Here is an 18905-nt window from a genome sequence, read left to right as displayed (position 1 = left end):
CGTGTGTGAGAGAAAGACATGGAGAAATGTGAAGAAAGACTTTTCTAAATGGGTCAGATATCCAAACGTATAAAAGCTCAGTGTTTACCGCAAAGCCCCCCTTAACACCCCTTCCACACACACACACACACACACACACACACACACACACACACACACACACACACACACACACACACACACACACACACACACACACACACACACACACACACACACACACACACACGTCTGGTGTTATCCCCTGCCATTGGCACTCCGGCTTTCAATTCACCCCAGACAGCGCTGCACAACTCGGCCCTTTCAGCATAATCCTCAGATACAGCGATGGAGGACGAAGTAATTTCACAATTCGAGAGTGGGAGAGAAAGCAAAGTGAGAGAGCAAGAGAAGGATAGAAAGACAGAGAAAGACAGAGAAAAAGAACAGTGGTGGGGGGGCCGGGGGGGGGGGAGACAGAGAGGGTGTGTGTATAAGAGAGAGAGAGAAAGAGAGAGAAAGAGAAAAAGAGAGAGAAAGACGGAGAAAAAGAACAGTGGTGGGGGGGGCAGACATAGAGGGTGTGTGTATTAGAGAGAGAGAGAGAGAGAGAGAGAGAGAGAGAGAGAGAGAGAGAGAGAGAGAGAGAGAGAGAGAGAGAAGAGAGAGAGATAGAAGCGTCTGGTCCAAGGACTTATCAGAATCTTAGCACCCTGCAGTCTTTATGAGAAGCTTTATGAGGTGAGCGATCGGGTGGAATGCGGCAAAGCCAAGAACGTTACAGAACTCTAAAATTCTGCAAATAAATTGAACTTCTGCTCCTAGCAGAGTCTCTCTCTCTCTCTCTCTCTCTCTCTCTCTCTCTCTCTCTCAAAGTACCTGGTGTGAACCGGTTAGGATGATCAAGAAAGTGAAATATTGCACAGGTCTCTTCATCAGACACTCACTTTCTTCTTGTTTGCTCCCTTTTAGCGCATGTGTTGTATACCCGAGGCTACCTGGTACATTTAGCTGCGTGTGTGCCATTTAAATCTACTTCTCTGGTGCATTAACAAGTGCAGTAGTGAGAACCGTTTAGCCTCCTGACAAGCATGCAATTCCCTCACAACTCAGGTTGCGCTTTCCACACCTCAGGAAACAAAATGGTGCCATTTTTAACACACGCGCCAGTGCATCACGTAAATATCCAGAACTTTAATATAAAACATAAAAGCCCACAAACCTTTCAACATTTCTAGTAACACCAGTAAAGGATGAAAGTTGTAAAGAATGACAAGGTCCATAGAATACAATGACAGATACGTTTCTTGGCAAGTTTCTTGGAAAAGGTGGCATAAGCTTTTCTTTCTCCTTTAAGTTTCAAAATTAATATTGCAGCACAATCCCACATCTAGATAATCCAAAGAACAATTTGCCCACTTTAATGCATGGTTTTGTTAAATGAAAAACCACCATGTGTCCACACTAATTCACTAGAGTTGGCTTCTGTCACAGTGAATGTCCCATGCACAGGAACCAGTACAGTCCCCGAGTAGTCCACTGCCAATTTTACTGATATGGTTCAACCTGACATTCGCAAGACTGTTTTCAACAAACTTCATTTGCAACCAAGATTGGCAAGACTTCATAATTGTCTGTCCAGCCCTGTTCTATGCTAACCTGATTTACATCATCTGGGCTGCGTTCCGCTACGTCACGCAGGGGCGTTCCCATACCTGGCAAGAGTCAGGTAAGTTCTATGCCACTGCCATCAAGTTTTTGTCTTTTTTATTGTGCATGTCTTTCATCCAGTTTGCTGCTTCACATCTTTACTACAGGGGAGAGCCAGAATACAACCTTGGAAGAAGAGCAATCAGATATGGAAACCTGGCTGTCTGACCAGTGCTATCTTTAATGTGGTGTGTGTCTGGCACCACCTGCAGGCGATGCAAAATACTGTGGGCGGACACACAAAGAGACAGCGAGGGAACAAACCTGCTCCAAAAGAATTCTAACTGCATTTCATAGCAGGCCTTGTGAAACAGATAATACAACTGATGTAGCTCACAGCAAAAGCTTTGCAACTGATTCCTTCCATCAGCTCTTCTAAACAGAGCCTCAATATTCAAATGTCTGCAACTCATTGATTCAACAAATGGGGAAATCCTTGTGCAGAACTTGAACAACACTACTTTTGCTCCTGAGACAAGCTTATGAAAGCAAAACTCCTCAAGAGTCTCTGATAGGCTTACCTGACCAAGCCATACCACACAGCATAGGCTCTTTGAACTTTAACATTATTAGATATGAAAGTGCTTTGGAGTCCCAGGTGCAAACACAACGTTTCGTGCGAGTGGGCTTTATGATGGGCAAAATTAATGGACTCCGTTGATGGACAGGGTATTTTAGGGGTGGATTAGGCTTGTCCCTTGTCTAGTCACCCCACCGGACACCTGATCTCAGCCCAGTCCAGTCCAGCCCAGCCCAGCCCAGCCTACGCCTACCCCCATCCCCCTGCTAGGAGCTTGTGTTGGCATTTTGAACCAGTAGGGTTACTTAAAGCCAGTAGCATTCCTATTTGGCAGAGCAAATGTGTGTGAAGGGAGAATGGCTTGGACCCTTCACACAGCCTTGTGATTGGCTGTGTTGAGTGAGTGATCACGCCTACCTTAGACCGCAGGTCCCAGTACTCTTCGGTTCCATGTGCCACATCACGGAAGGCAGTGAAGTAGTCGTAGCTGATGAGGGCAGTCTTCAAATACACAAAATAAAATTGTATTTAATATATAAATAAACAGTGAAAGTACCTGCAAGTAAATTCATTTAACTTCTAAAGCATATTTAAAACTGCTTTGATGGACCAAAGTGCCGGTCAGGGTGGCTATGACGTAGTCTTTAACTGTGTGCTGGTTAAACGCATGCAGATATTTTTAAAAATGACACATAAACATGACATGGGGATAAATTAAAGCTCCATAACAGATGTGTTTATCCCCTGTGTGTATCTGTGAATCATTTTGAAAAGTTTTGAAATTTGCTTTCTAAAACTCCATTTACATGTAACCAAGAGGCCCAAAACCAATGCATTTTCAAACAAAAAATATGTATATGCGTGTAAACAGCTTCTAAAAGTCTAAAACAGAAGAATAACAGGTAGGTCCTATAATTACTACACAGTTATTACACCTGTGTGGTCACACTCTCGCACATAACTATAACTCTTTCAGTAGGCTGTGGCTTTATTTTTGCATGTGACAACACAGCCAAGCAGCTCCTTACTAGTTATTGGCACTTCTATTTTCTTGTTTTCTCTCTTTGCCTCACTTAAAACTGTTTTTTTTAATATGTAATGGCATATGTGCGTAACACAACCACCTGCATTTTGACATGGTCCTCCTGACTGGGCATTTGACCAGCAACATCCCAATTATTTAGAAAATCGAAAGGCTATTTTCAAGTTCTCAAATGAACTCTGAGTTTCACTTGGCTATTACAACAAAATTCTGAGTGCATAAATTACCGTGGCTGCCGCACGACCGAACCTAATGATGCTGAGGTCATTCGGGTCCAGGTGCTTGTTGTTGTACAGGTAAAATCCGGAAGATGCAAATACTGCAGTGGCGACAGTGGACACTTTCAACAGCCGCCCAGCCATGAGATGCACTGGAAGAAAGTTAGTGCAAAAGCACGGTACTAAGATGATTTATTTATAGTATACAGGGACGGGTTTTACTTTGAACAACATTGCTTCGAAATAGCAGTTATGACCCTGACTAGTTTCAGCTTCATTCATTCGTTGCCCAACACGCAACCTGTCATTGGCAGAGACCAAATGGGAGACTGCCTAACACGACTACGTCTGGTTACCTTTTATTCGTGAACAGTTAACAGTCTTGTTAAACACAGTGGTTATTTCATCCGACAGTTATATGCTTTTGTTCAGCTACAGTTAGTGAGCTTGGTTGAACTGTGTTATGCAACTGACAAGCTACCAGTTTCATAAGCACTCTCACATTGAAATAAATTGGTTCCAGAGGGGAATACAGTCAGAGCGATAACGTTGTGGTCAGGCCTCGGTTGACATTGCTAAACATGACTGTTTCTGTGGGTGCCATTGCATATTTCCATGTAATTTATACCCTGTTTACAACGGTCATTCACTCACTCACCGGTTTTTTGCAGCGACCTTTCCACTCGTGTCCCCGTGTTTTCAATTCGGTCGCATAGGTTTGTGGGTAATATCGTTTTCTAATATCGCCGTTAAATGTGTACCGCATCATTTATTTGAATACTGATGTCTTAATAGGTACCTAATATCCACATTGGCTAAATATTACTATTTTAGCTGTCGTAAACATCATGCCTGTTTTTACTATATCACCAAAAAAGAAAACACATTTTACTTGAACTACAAAACGTAATATTTATGCGCAAAAGGCAAGCACGTGAGCGGAGCACTGTCGAGTTCTATTTCACGTCACCGTTCTTCCTGTTTCCATTCAACGTTTATTTTTGTGGCGTGAGAATAGCATGTAGCCGCAGTGGCTTTCCGTTAAAAGTTCTTTAAAGTTAGCCTTCTAGACGAACCACACAGAGGGTGAACCTTAAGACGTGTGCAAAAGGGTTTCAAACACCGCTAATCTTGGAAGCGTAACCTCACTGTTTCTCTCAAAGAGAGGATAATCGGTTGGATTACACATAGGAGGTGAGCTACAAAGATGGATCCAGCCTTGCTTCGGGAGAGGGAACTGTTCAAAAAGAGGGCTCTCAGCAACCCCACAGTTGAGAAAAGGTCAGCCCATTCCGAATCCAGTTCTTCCAAGAAGAAGAGAGCCAAGCTAGAAAAGGAGGCCTCATCATCAGGCTCCAAAAACAACACAGACTCCAACAATGGCTCGTTTAACCTGAAGGCACTCTCTGGCAGCTCTGGCTATAAGTTTGGTGTTCTTGCCAAAATAGTCAACTACATGAAGACTAGGCACCAGAAAGGTGACACACACCACCTTACTCTAGAGGAGATTCTAGATGAGTGCAAACTTCTGGACGTTGGCATGAAGCAGAAACAGTGGCTGATGAGCGAGGCCCTTGCCAACAACCCAAAGATAGACGCGGTGGATGGGAAGTACGGCTTCAAGCCCAAGTACAATCTGAAGGATAAGAAGGCTCTGCTGCGGCTACTGGACAAGCATGACCAACTGGGCATGGGTGGTATATTGCTGGATGACATCGAGGAGGGTCTGCCCAACTCGGCCAAGGCCATCAAAGCTTTGGGTGATCAGATCATATTTGTGACAAGGCCAGACAAGAAGAAAATCCTTTTCTACAATGACAAACAATGCCAGTTCACTATGGACGAAGAGTTCCAGAAGTTGTGGAGGGCCATTCCGGTGGATTCCTTGGATGAGGAGAAAATTGAGGACTACCTGAAGAAGCAGGGCATCACATCGATGCAGGAGACCGGACCAAAGAAAATGGCACCAGTACAGAAGAGGAAGAAGGCCAGCCAGAAAGGCAAACGGTTCAAGACCCACAATCACCATCTGGCTGGAGTCTTGGAGGACTACTCCGAGGGTGTGCCCAACAAGAAGTGATGCATCGTGCACCACCACTACATAGGACACACACACACACACACACACACACACACACACACACACACACACACACACACACACACACAGAGTCAAGGCAAAAACAAACAAGTGGACATCAAAAGACATTCCCATTTCCTTTGAGTCAACCCAAGTGATTCATATAAATATAGTAATAACGGAGTTGTAAATATTTGTATTATTTTGTTTGTTTTGAGACAGCTTAAGTTCAGCTATGAACAAAAATAGTAAGCTTAACTGTCCATTTTATTTCACTCAGTCATTATTTTAATTGTGTGATGTTGGTGGTTTATATCCAGAATGTCCCTTGCCCATTCATAAATCTAGGTTTTGCAGCTAAAGATGTAAATGACGTTTATATCTGGTAATTAAAAATAGCACATTCACAGGGAGAGGATCTACCTATTCTTTTATGAAAACTTTTATTTTCCAGGCCATGATGGAACACTCGGCACTTAACTTGATAACAGTGTAAATTCATAGCAAATATGACATTTCTGAATGAGCAGCATACTCTCCGGAAATAAACCACTACAAACACACACTGGACAGGTGCCTATACTACAATGCTGGTTCAGGATAAGTTCAGAGGTAAATCATCTAATAGAAGAGCCTGGAGTCCTTACTTTCTAAAGAAAAGCTCTTTTATTAGATTATTTACCTTGCAACATAACCTTAACTTATCCTGAACCCACTTTGTAGTATAGACCCCTGGACAGTTAAAAGTTATTATTTCCTGACAGCAGTGTATTGCTGTCTAGACCTGCGATTATCATTTATCCATAACTTAGGTAGAGGGGTTGATGAGAAGTGTTACGTTGGAGCAGGGTTTGAGGGAGAGATGGGGTTAACCAGGGGTGCATTTCTGGAAACCAAAGTTCCTAACTACATTAGCTACTTTGTTGTTTGCAATGCATTTTCCCATTGGCAACTACCCAAGTTGCTAACTGGCTAACAACTACGCTTTCGAGAAACAAACCCCTGCTTGTTTATGGTTTCTGGATCATTGAACTAAAATGTTCTTATAGTTTATCCTTTACATTGTTATAATATTCTTACAGTTCAGGGTTCTGGACAGCATAGACCCTCTGTTGCATTCAATCCAAGGAACTGTCACCAGAAAGTAATCTCAACAGTCTCCCTGTCATGAGGGCCTTGTGTGGGTTTTATGTTGTCAATGGGTGATGAGAGGGTCGTACAAGTTTTACAATCTGCTGCAAGTCCTTTCCAGTTTCTCACGATTTGTGCCAGCCTGAAACTCCTGAATTCCACAGACTTTGCTGTGCTGTGTTGACTATTGGTTTATCCGCTTTCTTGGAATATTAATTTCTCTCAATAAAAACTTCCTGTGACTTAATTTTCACGAGCGGTGACTCTCCCATTCAATACTTTGTGCCATTCTGGCTGAATGCTGAATTACCTATGCATTCGCAACCTCGTGAAAAACACATTTCAGTCTGAAAAGGGTTCAGGGCAGTCAGATGTGTGGCAGACTTGTGTGTGGTGTGGTAGGCCTTTGTAAATGTCATAAACATGCCCAGCTTTCATATTCCTGACTCAAGCAAAATAGCATAATGTTGCGGGTACAGTATGTTCAATAATAATCAAAGGAAAAATCAGTCTCATAGCATAGCCAACCAGTTTTGTTGCACTGGGTATGCTGTCTTTGCTAGCCATGAGCTTCATGTTTAAGAATTACGAATGTCTATGAAAGTACACCCCCTCCTACTCTACTCCCAGCATGATCATGATTTTGCTCAAGGTGCACCTCAATACTTAAACAGATGTCGGATTCCTTCCAAAACCATGTTAACACAGAAATAAGTACTGTATGGCATTTTTAATAGATGACAGAGCTTTGGAATAAATCAACAAAATATCACTGCGCCACAATCAATTCAACATGTGGAACTCCGATATAAAAGGCTTGATCTGGGTAGAGGTCATTGACAAATGAAATCTGGTCAGGTTACCATTCGAAGCATAACATTATTAACATGTCACAGAATATCACACTTTTTCAGCAGGGAGAAGAATGAATGAAGTTAGTTTAACACTACCAAAGTCCTTTTGGGAAGTTCTGTCACAGTCCAGTAACTGTATTTGTGGAATGACAATGCAGGATTCAACATCTTTTTAAACCTTAACCAGCATAGAAATTCTTGCTCAGTTGAGAAAAATGACAAGGTCAACAGTGTACTTTTCTGACACTGTCCATTCAGTCTTGGTGGAATGACAATGCAGCGTACTGATGCTGTGTAATGGGTGCTGTAATGATCTGTGATCGGTCACATCCCCTTAGTGGCAGAAGAACAGCAGCCAGTCAGGTTACTGTGTAGACGCACGCAGATCTCACTGCTGATTGCAAGGCTGTCCTCTCGCATGGGAAGGGCAAAGGGGTGTATATGTGTGAGAAAGAGCAAGACCAAGGGTACATTCCACTATCCAAACTCCAATCCATTACTTGCACTTGTAGACTCGCACTTATCTAATGCCCTGCCTCTATGGAGAAAACAAGGTTTCCCCGCGGTCAGCCGAGGTACAACAACTTTTGGAGGACATTTCCCCATTCAACATCCTGATTGCAAATGAGAAAATTATTACCTTTGAATTGCGCTTGTGCAAGATATTAAATTAAAATTCTATCATCAATGATGTTATCACAAACCCACAAGCCAAAATATGTGGAAAAAAATATGTGGCCAGCTTGGTGACAGAGCATTAGGAAGAATTGGCTAATGGACAAAAATAAAACCTTATGTGACCATACAGTATTTCTTAACTGAAAGCAGCTCCCACAAGATGCTGTGAAACCAGAGCTGAAATCTTTGCCCCATTTCATCTACGAAGATTAAGAACTTGCATATAGCCAGGATATGGTCATTGGGGTAACCACAATGTCAGATAATAATTTTTTAAATCATTACATTTTAAAATGCTATATTTTCTGGGATTTGAAATGGACAGACACTGAGGGGTAAATTCAAACAATTACTTTACTTTGATGTCATAAATACAAATCAAAACAATACAAAAAAAGACAACACACACAGTCCACGCTTCTTCAGCTCTCCTCCTCTTCTTTGGCAAATTTTCTGCCTACAACAGGTTTTCTGTTCCTCTGTACCAGAAGCTGGGGAAGGAACAAATACAGCAGTATTAACAAATGGAACCAAATAAATCAATAAGTCAACCAACATTATTTATATAGCACATTATTAAACAAGACGGTCAGAGAGTAGAGAAAGAGAAAAGATAAGAAAAAAAACTATAGTGTTTTACAGATAGTAGATAACTAACTAACCATCACCTGAGCCAGATGAAAATAAATCCAATTTCTTTTACGAGATACTGTTGGGGCAGTTCTAATTTGAACAGGAAGCTGGTTCCAGCATTTGGTACCATAATGACTAAATGCCATTTCACCCTGTCTGGATTTGACCCTAGGCACAACCAATAGAGTAGACTCTGAAGATCTAAGACATATTTTGGGATGATATTGCTCCAACATATCTAGACTATACGTATGTAGGGCCTAATCAGTGCTTAATTTGAGGGGGAGCAAGGGGGATCTAGCTCCGGAACCTCATACGAGAGCTCCGGAACCTTGGATGGAACCTCAGGGAAAGACATCACAGACCCCCCCCCCTCTCGGGGGGGAGCTACCCATCCTCTGCGCTCCGGGACCTCCCGCTTGACAAATTAAGCACTGGGCATACGCCATTTAATGACTTAAACACTATCAGAATGCAATTCTAAATCTCACTGGTAGCCAGTGTAGTGACCTAAGTACCGGAGTGATGTGGTCTCTCTTCTCTGTTTTAATTGAGATTCTAGCAGCAGCATTTTGGATTAGTTGCACCTGCCCAAGTGACTTTTGGGGAAGCAGGGTATTGCAATAGTGAACTCTACAGGTAGTAAAAGCATGGATTAATTTCTCCAATCCTGTTTAAAAAACAAAATTCTTAATTTTAGCCATGTTCCTAAGGTATCAAAATGCTGATTTAGGTGTGTTTTTGATGTGAGCGCATTGACAATGAGATTTACTCTCCAACTGATGTGTATTCTGAGTAAGATCCGCACACTGTTGCTGCTCCAGGTTTATTAACACAACGTTTTTCAACCATGCAGTCTGGTCTTCGTCAGGTGTCACCTGGCGAAATGTTGTGTTAATAAACCGGGAGTAGCAACAGTGTGCGGACCTTCCTTCTTTTCATGCTTAATCGTGTTTAAGTCCAGCACCTGTTTAATCTGGATGTGCGCGCTCTCCAAAACGCTACTGTATTCTGAGTAAGAGACTCAGTAAGAGACAGAGTTTCTGTCTTCCATTCTCAAAACCAAAAGCAATTATTTTAGACTTGTTTTTAGTCAGCTGCAGGAAGTTCTGTTGCATCCAGCTATTAATATTTTCAAGAATGTGTATCAGAGGCTGTGTGTGTGTGTGTGTGTGTGTGTGTGTGTGTGTGTGTGTGTGTGTGTGTGTGTGTGTGTGTGTGTGTGTGTAGGGCATCTATTCTAATGCTTCCATTCTGTGACTATGGTAAAGTATGCATCTATACGCTTGGGACACACACAGGGAATCACCGTTTCTCCCACTTCATTGACATGCATAGAAACAGAGCATCTATGGAGAATGTGACTTAGGTGCATGTACCTTGGAACCCTCGATGACATGGGGTTCTTTCTGTAACGCGTTCTGCAATCCTTCTTCTGAAGCATATCCAACCCAACAGAAGCCTCTGTGAAATCCGGTCTCTTTATCCTTCATAACAAACACACCACGCCGGTCAGTATGCCATGACACTTCAGACAGAGCCATATGTTATAAGTTGCCAATGATCATATACTTACAAAGGGCATCAAACATCTCTTGACTTGCCCGAACTGCCCAAAGTACTCCTTCACCTCCTCTGCAAGTAAATACGGAAGCTATTCAACGCCAATATGTTAAACCAGTTACATGTTCATCTTTATTATGTATTCAGATATTTCATTTAAACTAGACCAACAAGATAATGAACTCAACATGGTATGCCTGACTGTTTGCTAACACAGCCATTAGCATCTCCCTGCGTATCTTGTGAATGAACACATTTCTCGTGATGGTTTCAAAATTTCACATACAGATATATAAGTCAACCACCATTGCAATGGCTGGTTTTACTTACTGGTTGCAAGCGTCCAAGGTACTTTGGAGACGAAAACCTCGTATAGCTTTTTCCCGGCTGCTGCCATGATTCGTCCTTGTGTTGTAACAACTTGCACTCGCGCTGTCACCTTTCAGCTCGTACCACGTGACTGGTCCACCGTGAATTTCATAACTGTGTATACACATTATCTACAGTTCCAAATGAGTTTGTTCTTTTCTAAACGTACCTAAAATACATATGTACGAAGTATGATGCACTTAAAACATGCACTACATATCAAAACGCAGTTATTTCACTTAGGTTCAAAGGTTAAAGTTCAATGATGAAAAAGATGGCGGCCTCCGTTGTGGAGCACGGGGAAAACGCCTTTAAAAATATCTTTAAGTTTTATAAACGCAGAAATCCTCCACCAGATTTCAGTGATGTCATCGACTTTTCGAAGAACGTCACGAATGATTTGGTAAGCCCGAGAGATCACATTTTTCTTATTAATACGGCTCACCGTTTTTGACAGGTGTGTAGTGAATGTAAACATTGCAAATGGCAGTGCCAAAGGATTCCCTGATTGTCGCTCCCAACGCAGGACGCTCCCTGGTCGGCGCGCTCCCACTAGCCAGACTATCGATCCCACCGCCATATAACGGAGCTAGTTCCTTAACCCTAAACCTAACCCTAACCCTAACCCTAAATTGCTTGTATGTGGCAGTGTATGATAATACGTGAAATATAATCGGGTGGGACTACACGTCCGGGAGTGATAGAAACACCTGGGACTACACGTCCGGGAGTGATCTCAGTTGGGAGTGTCCATCTACCACCGTGCCAAAGTTCTTTCCTGTAGTGCATGCACAATTGTGATTTTCTGTCCCCCTCAGTGTGTGGTAACTCTTATCGGGATTTGTTCCTCCAATGTTTCAAAATGTACTCTTACAATTTGGTGCTAAAGTTATATGAATAAGAAAATGGACAAGATACAACCTGACAGCAGTGGGATAACTTTCTTTATCAAGTTTATCTACCGTGTTTCTTCAATAAGAGCACCCACCACATTGTTTCTTGGCCAGGTATAAAGTTATGTTTTACGAATATACCCTTGCAGATGGTACTGTATCATTTTATTTCTGGAATAGGTTATGTATGGAAAACAATTGTTTCATGGACCTGTGTGCAGTTGGCTACTTACAGTATGCTATTGAGTTTCTAGTAATTTTTTGTGTTTTGATCATGTTTGTGCAGGTATTTAGTGTTGAATTAAACTCCTCCCGAGTGACAGAAGCCGAGGTGTCCAGAGTAGGTTTAAGACCAGTGAGAGACTGGAGGGCTTTTGGACTGAAGGGATATCCAGGTAATTGTCATCCAATTTTCAATATTTCTTCTTGTTCTTAGTGGTACAGCCATTGAGAGTAAATAGAATGGAGGCCAAAATTCTATTTCATTGTTGAAGCCAAGTTGGAGCCAAGGTTGGACCCAAAAAGACCAAAAAATGGCCAAATCCCATTCATTCCTATGAGAGACATAAAACTCTGTATCTCCCTTAAATGCCACTCCAGGGGGATCATTTTTCGCTCAACTAGTAGGTCCCCTTGCTCTCCAACTTACCAGGGTGGTGATTTTTTGTGGTGATGTTTTATTTTAGAGAGATATTAAAAGTTAAATTGACCAATGAGCATCGGAACATGGTTCGATTGACAGTTAGAAGTCTTGTTGTTGTCCAATCAGCACCTGCGTTTTGGCGTTGCTAAGGTGGAATGTAAGTTGGAATGTTCCCAAATCTGGCTTCAAAGCGTTGAATGGCAAATAGCGTTGATTTGGCGTCCATTCTATTTACTGTCAATGGGTACAGCGCATTTATATTCATTTCAACAGACAGGCATGGCCACATTCTTATTTTTGTGTGTGTGTTTTATTATGCTGTGTTTTTGTGTGCGCACATGGCGTACACAGCACGACATTGCCACGCCTTACACACATGCCTGTGTGTCCTCCTCACTCCTCACAGGAAAGATTTGTGTTGTGTTGTGTTGTGTTGTGTTGTGTTGTGTTGTGTTGTGTTGCGTTGCGTTGCGTTGCGTAAGCGTTGTGTATATACTTCGGGACACCATTGCTGGATCTCAAATGGTGCACTTGTCCACTTCAGTGTTCATGTTTCAGTGTGTATGGTGTATTAGTTACGCACTGAAACCTAGTGCCCGAAGTGCACAAGTGCGCCATTTGAGATCCAGGCAGCACATGACTCTCCTTGGCATTCATAAAGGCTACTCCGCACTTCTACTGCTTCTTCTCCATACAGGGTTCATCTTTATTTCGAACCCTTTCCAGCCTGGTACCCAGCATCACTGGGTGAGGCAGTGCCTGAAGACCTACCCACAGAAGCCCAACGTCTGCAACCTGGATATGCACATGTCACCCACAGAGACTGAGGACATCTGGGGCAAGAGCACTGAATCGATACTGTAGGTAGTGGGAATATATGATGATGTACTTCACTCACTGACGTGTAATAGTAGTAAGTAACTGTTATACTCTATTGTAGTAAAATAGTAGTAACTAATATACACGTCAGTGACTTTACTCTAATGTGGTACAGACCGTTTTTGTCATTGAATTTAGGTCTTCAACGTTTGTATATTACAATTAACCAACATCTCTATATCTTTTACATTGATCACATCATGATCAAGCTTTCATTTGGCTTTCATTTTATTGAGGGCTTTGTGTTAAGTAGTTGTACTAGTGTAATACTATGGTAGTAAAGTCCTTTTAAAGACTATTACAGCATTCTCCGGGTGTAACAGTGTGAGGCCCACAGTAAGCATTCTGCCCTTTATGTCATGAAACCGTGTTTGTGTTAGTGTTTGTGAGGAATCTTCTCTGAAGGTCACCATCACACCTCCACTTCCAGATCTAATGCCACACACGATACAGTTCATAGGACTTCATAGACAAAGACCAGGAAATAAAAACTCTAAATTGTGTTTCCAAAGTGACTTTTCTTGTGAGACAGGGATTGCAGTAGCTGCGCCTGGTAGTGTTGCACTAGGTAGCCTTGCCATTTTGCATCACACACACCTGTGGTGTTGCACCAAGAATATTTGCACTTTCCCACTATGTATGCTTGCAGCTATGCTCTTGGTCCACTTGCGTTGTTACACTAATGTGGAGGGAAATGTTGGCACTGAAGTTGGCGTCCACAAAGCCTGTTGTCCCATAACGAACACTGAAAGTTACAGATTTCCTGAGGTCATTATTGCACTAGAAGCCAATGAGATTAATTAGCATTTAAATAGTGTCACTGAAGAAGTGCCAAGCATTTCAATTCATCCCATTAATTTCCAGCAATTGTTTTTTTTTCCATCTTTATTAATGCCAATTGAAAAACAATGACTGAGTCACATGGTGGCCAATCTTGCTTTAAAAAAAAAAAAAAAAACATTTAAATGTTGACCTATACTGTTTGTTCAGTAAAACCAGACTAAAAACAGCTTTTTAGAAGCAATATATTCCATCGTGGTGCTCTTTGATTTTGTATTTTATTAGAGCAACATTTCAACCACATTGTTCACATACAGCATCATAGCACAACTGTTGTAGGTACGGTATACAATATGTCCATTTATTTTAGGCCAAGGTCTTTGTAATCTAATATACTCTCGTCCAGATGTACTGCATGTAAAAAGTGTGTGCGTGTGTGCATGCGTGCATGCGTGCATGCGTGCGTACGTGAACGTGATTTAATATGTGTGTTTGTTGTTCTGTGTTGTCGTGACAGAAAGAAGAATCGCAGCAAGCGGGAGCCCAAGAGCCTTCTGGAGAAGCTTCGCTGGGTGACCCTGGGCTACCACTATGACTGGAACAGCAAGGTAATGGCCTATACACAGGGCTGGATTGGTAATCTGCCATAAAGGGAATTTTCCCGGTTTCCCGTTTTATTTCTTTCTTTATTTTGTGGTTTGGGGGTTTTTTCGGATCTTTTTTTACAGATAGGCCCACAATTAAGGTGGGACAGCCCATTGGTTCATCTTAAAGGGCTGTGTCAGGTACGGGTCTATTCCAAAAATGCCCAGCCTGTTTTTATGTCCCAGCCAAGCCCTGTCTGTACACAGTCTATGGTAATGGCTTATTTAAAAACAGCTAGAACCGCCGAGCCTACAAGGGTTTCTGGTCCCCAACCCACACATCCCATCTCACGCATGAATAGCTTGGATGGAGGTCAGTGTGGTGCTCTTGCTACCCATGTCAAAGCCACTGTGGGGGAGTTAAAGGGAGCCGGCTAAAGTCAAGTGGAAAATTTGGATCTCAGGCATAAAAAATCATTTTAGGATGAAGACATATTTTAAATACATTATTATTATTATTATTATTATTATTATTATTATTATTATTATTATTATTAATAAGACGTACTATAACATTTTAGGGACCATTGGCATCTGTTTTCTGAAATTTAGACTTTTCCCCCTGGAGAATAGTGTCATATCCCATTGTCTTATCTTATTGTATAAATGTCATTTTCCAATAACAAGGTCAATTTCCTTGTGTGCGCACATACAAAGACATGCAAAGAAATGCTGGATTTAGGAGTTGTCTGGTGGGTTGCTTGGGCTTTTTACTGCCCACATAGCAATATTGGTGTTTGTTGGTTGCTGGGGAAGCAGGAGGTGCTTGTTGGTTTGAAGTTGTCAGACCATTCTCGAACACCTCATAGAGTTCCAGTTCTAGAACAGCTTTCCTGGTTACAGTTGCCATTCCGGTTCCATCTGAGACCGTCTAGGGAAGGTTTCCTGTGTCCAGGGTGATTGTCAGAGCCGCGTGCCCCCTTCAAGACATTTCATCTGTAACAGTGCAGGCATGACGCCTGCCTGTCTCGTTTGTATGCTAATTACATCAAAGTGTTTAGTCCTCTGTCCCATTAAATCAACCAGGAGTCACACACTCGATTCATTAACGAGACAAATGTCTGACAACAACTTGTGAATTTTAAACAGAGGTACACACATACACACATATACACACACACACACCGCACTTCACCTCATCCACCCCCTCCACCTTCATGCTGAGAAGCTGCGGCAATGAATCCGACGGCCTCATTTTCCACTGAATCCACTGTGTCTACTTTGTATGGAGAGAGAGAGAGAGAGAGATGCTGAGATAAGACAAGGAAAGTGAAATGAAGGAATAGAAAGCTGGACATAGGGAGATGTAGAGATACAGAGAGAGAGAAAGAGGGATACAAAGATAGACACAGAGAGATAAAGAAATGGAGAGACAGAGGAAAAAAAGGAAGAGAAAGAGGTCTCTTGTGATTATGTGCTGATTGCGTTTTTGCACGCCTCATTGCAGACACAAGACCACATTGAGGCACAAAGGAGAGGCCGGCGGAGACAAACACAGGCAGTGATGATTGCCACGCAGATTGGCTTTAGCAGGGCGGGAGTAATTTGGGTGAACACACACACACATATACACACACACACACACACACACACACACACACACACACACACACACACACACTAAGTGTGTCACTGGACAGCTGACCCGTCGCACTCTGTCCCTCTAATAGCAAAACCACATGGGCAAGGGAACGCTTAACCACTTCTCCTGTTGTGCGGGAAACATGGCGTTGTTGTTGTTTACTCTCCAGTCAGGAGTCACTTTCACAAGTTCTATCACAATGTTGTTTGTTTTTATTATTATTATTATTTTATTTCATTCAGTCGGTTGTGTGTTTTAAGCCCTGTCATGTTTCATTAGCCTAGTAAACCAGCCCCACCCGCCAGCGGCCAAAATTATTTTTTGCCAGCAAGTGGGTCTAGCCTCAGACAATGCTCCAGGCCCTGAATCTGGCTGGCCAATCACAACGCAGCAGATTTGTTTTGATTTGTTTTGAATCTTTGGATGCAAAGCAGACAGGGTTTTGAGGGAGTTACGACAACGCGTTGGCCAATAGGCACAGACATGGTTTGAAATCTTCCGATGTTTCATTGATCAGGGCCAGACTAAATATTCACATTTATTCTCACATTTAGTCTGGCTTGCCAGGCTAATGTTTCATCATAGTGTTGTGTGCACAGTTTTTGTTCTTTAAAATTGATTGTGTGTGTGTGTGTGTGTGTGTGTGTGTGTGTGTGTGTGTGTGTGTGTGTGTGTGTGTGTGTGTGTGTGTGTGTGTGTGTGTGTGTGTGTGTGTGTGTGTGTGTGTGTGTGTGTGTCTGTGTGTGTCTGTCTGTGTGTGTGTGTCAGACCTACTCTCCAGACCACTACACTCCGTTCCCGTCAGACCTTCACTCCTTATCTCGCGAGGTGGCGGCTGCATGTGGTTTCCATGGTTTCCAGGCCGAGGCGGGCATTCTGAACTACTACTTCTCAGACTCCTCGCTCGGCATCCACGTGGACGAGTCCGAGCTCGATCACTCACGGCCCCTGCTGTCCTTCAGGTGAGAAGAACTGGAGTGGATCAATGACTGGGGTGGGTTTTGTTTTACTCTGACGTCTGACTGACGTGTACTACAACTAAAATGTCATTGACCCAGCGACAACGACAACGTCGTTGCTAACTTTCAGCAACTTGGTTGGTTGGTATCCAGTTTCCCATTGGCAACCAAGTGGTTAGCAGCCACGCTTTTGAATAACCGTGTCCATGGCTGCTTATTGTTGTGTCTTAGTTATAATGAGAAAATTGTGTCAAGATGCAGGACAAAGTCTGAGATGTTTTTGTGAAGAGCTGTAAAAATTGTGTTTTCATTGACTTAAAGTCTCTGATTATTCTTAGTGACAGTAGGGATATAATAGCAGTTGGGTTTTAAGACATTAGTATTTATTTAGTATTTAAGGTGACATAAGTATTTCTTTCTTTCTTTGTAAACGACCGCAGTTTCGGGCAGGCCGCCGTCTTCCTGCTGGGCGGCACCAGGAGGGAGGACCCCGCCACGCCCATGTTCATGCGCAGCGGCGACATCATGGTGATGTCAGGCGACAGCCGCCTCCTCTACCACGCGGTGCCCTGCATCGTACCCGCGCCCGCAGACCAACCCCTGCCCACCTGTCTGATGCAACAACAGCAGCAGCAGCAACAGAGCCCCCTGCAGGCCACTGACTTCCAGCAGCCCAACCACAGCAGCATGCTCCAGGAGGTGCCCCAGGAGGACTGGGAGCTGTGCTCCAGGTTCCTGCACACCGCCCGGGTCAACATGACCGTCAGGCAGGTGCTGGGAGAGGGTCAGGTGTTTCCAGCAGTGGAAAAGGTGGTGGACAACAGTGAAGGGATTGTGGAAGGTGGCAGACAAAAGGATGGATACCATGAATCGGAGGAGGAAGATGTTACAGCTAAGAGGAAGAGGAGTGACTCTGGATACGACCTTGGTTCCTGAGGGAAATTTCAAGGTCGCATATCATAAATATTTTAAGTTAAAACAATGCAGAGATGGATGCAGTGTTACAGAATGTGGTAACTGTTGGTGGGTACACACTCAAAATGTATGTCCTGTGTGTATATATGTTCATAAATAAAATATTTTAAATAAACGTTATTTTGCAGTGTGTAGTCATGTCACAAGTATCCTCAGTTCTGTTGCTGCAGCATTTATTTCTCACCATGACATGGTAACTGATATCAGGCTATTAGCAGTAGCCTATATTGAGCATTTACTAGTCAATAGTCATACAGTGATACAGCATCAATGTCAATAATTCATATCAATAATCAAGACTTCCAAAAAAAAATCTTGCTGTCTGCCATATTGAAACGAGGTCCGTGTAGTCGGTTAGACGGGTCCAACTGTGTTTTATGTCTCTCTCTCTCTTTGGCCAGCACATCCATGCCATGCAGTAGGCTACAGCACTCTGACACCTGTCTTGGTGATAACCGATCCTTTTCTCCTCTCCTCAGCCTGATGTGTGTGTCTTTGTCTGTGTGTGTTACTGAGCGCTGGCTCCCCTGAAGTCTCCTCTCCGCTCCAATGTGGTGGTGGCGTGCGTGACGTTAAACAGGGTTGACCTTCAGTGAAGGCACTGAGGGGACGGCGTTGAATCTGGTCAATCGGTGTCAGCCGTGTTGTGGCCGACGAGAGATTGCCTATGACAAGCCAAGCCCTCTCAATGGACCCAAGCTGACACGGGCAGGCAGCAGGTTTGCCACAACACAAGGCACTCAGCAGATCTTTTTACATGACATTACATTACA

General features: G+C 43.0%; 4 protein-coding genes across 5 annotated transcripts in view; 2 read left to right on the top strand and 2 right to left on the bottom strand.

The window, feature by feature from the left end:
- adck1 (aarF domain containing kinase 1) overlaps nt 1–4159 on the bottom strand; it is a 221355-nt gene extending 217196 nt beyond the window's left edge. The window contains exons 1-3 of the mRNA XM_063183682.1: nt 4128–4159; nt 3479–3621; nt 2627–2710 (exon numbers count right to left, since the gene is read on the bottom strand). Coding sequence (XP_063039752.1) covers nt 2627–2710; nt 3479–3613 — 219 coding nt within the window. The 5' untranslated portion in view covers nt 3614–3621; nt 4128–4159. The remainder of the gene's footprint in view (nt 1–2626; nt 2711–3478; nt 3622–4127) is intronic.
- Nucleotides 4160–4461: 302 nt separating this feature from the next.
- Nucleotides 4462–6938, top strand: LOC134434975 (general transcription factor IIE subunit 2-like). Its single transcript, XM_063183679.1, has one exon. The coding sequence runs from the start codon at nt 4677–4679 to the stop codon at nt 5547–5549; it is 873 nt and encodes a 290-aa protein (XP_063039749.1). The 5' UTR covers nt 4462–4676; the 3' UTR covers nt 5550–6938.
- A 1610-nt stretch (nt 6939–8548) lies between these two features.
- slirp (SRA stem-loop interacting RNA binding protein) lies at nt 8549–10874 on the bottom strand. Its single transcript, XM_063183680.1, has 4 exons — nt 10739–10874; nt 10422–10480; nt 10225–10332; nt 8549–8703 (listed from the first exon to the last, which is right to left on the bottom strand). Exons 1-4 carry the CDS (start codon nt 10803–10805, stop codon nt 8635–8637), a joined length of 303 nt encoding a protein of 100 aa, XP_063039750.1. The 5' UTR covers nt 10806–10874; the 3' UTR covers nt 8549–8634.
- Nucleotides 10875–10900: 26 nt separating this feature from the next.
- On the top strand, nt 10901–18218 carry alkbh1 (alkB homolog 1, histone H2A dioxygenase). 2 transcript variants are annotated; one of them, XM_063183677.1, is made up of 6 exons: nt 10901–11180; nt 11957–12065; nt 13011–13173; nt 14490–14580; nt 16967–17160; nt 17598–18218. In XM_063183677.1, exons 1-6 carry the CDS (start codon nt 11040–11042, stop codon nt 18091–18093), a joined length of 1194 nt encoding a protein of 397 aa, XP_063039747.1. In that variant the 5' UTR covers nt 10901–11039; the 3' UTR covers nt 18094–18218. The 2 variants fall into 2 exon arrangements, with proteins under 2 accessions (XP_063039747.1, XP_063039748.1); XM_063183678.1 differs by lacking the exon at nt 10901–11180 and adding an exon at nt 11608–11784.
- Nucleotides 18219–18905: the final 687 nt, after the last annotated feature.

The sequence above is a fragment of the Engraulis encrasicolus genome, chromosome 19 (assembly GCF_034702125.1).
Source record: "Engraulis encrasicolus isolate BLACKSEA-1 chromosome 19, IST_EnEncr_1.0, whole genome shotgun sequence".
NCBI lineage: Eukaryota > Metazoa > Chordata > Actinopteri > Clupeiformes > Engraulidae > Engraulis > Engraulis encrasicolus.
This window is presented reverse-complemented; position numbering and strand designations above follow the sequence as displayed.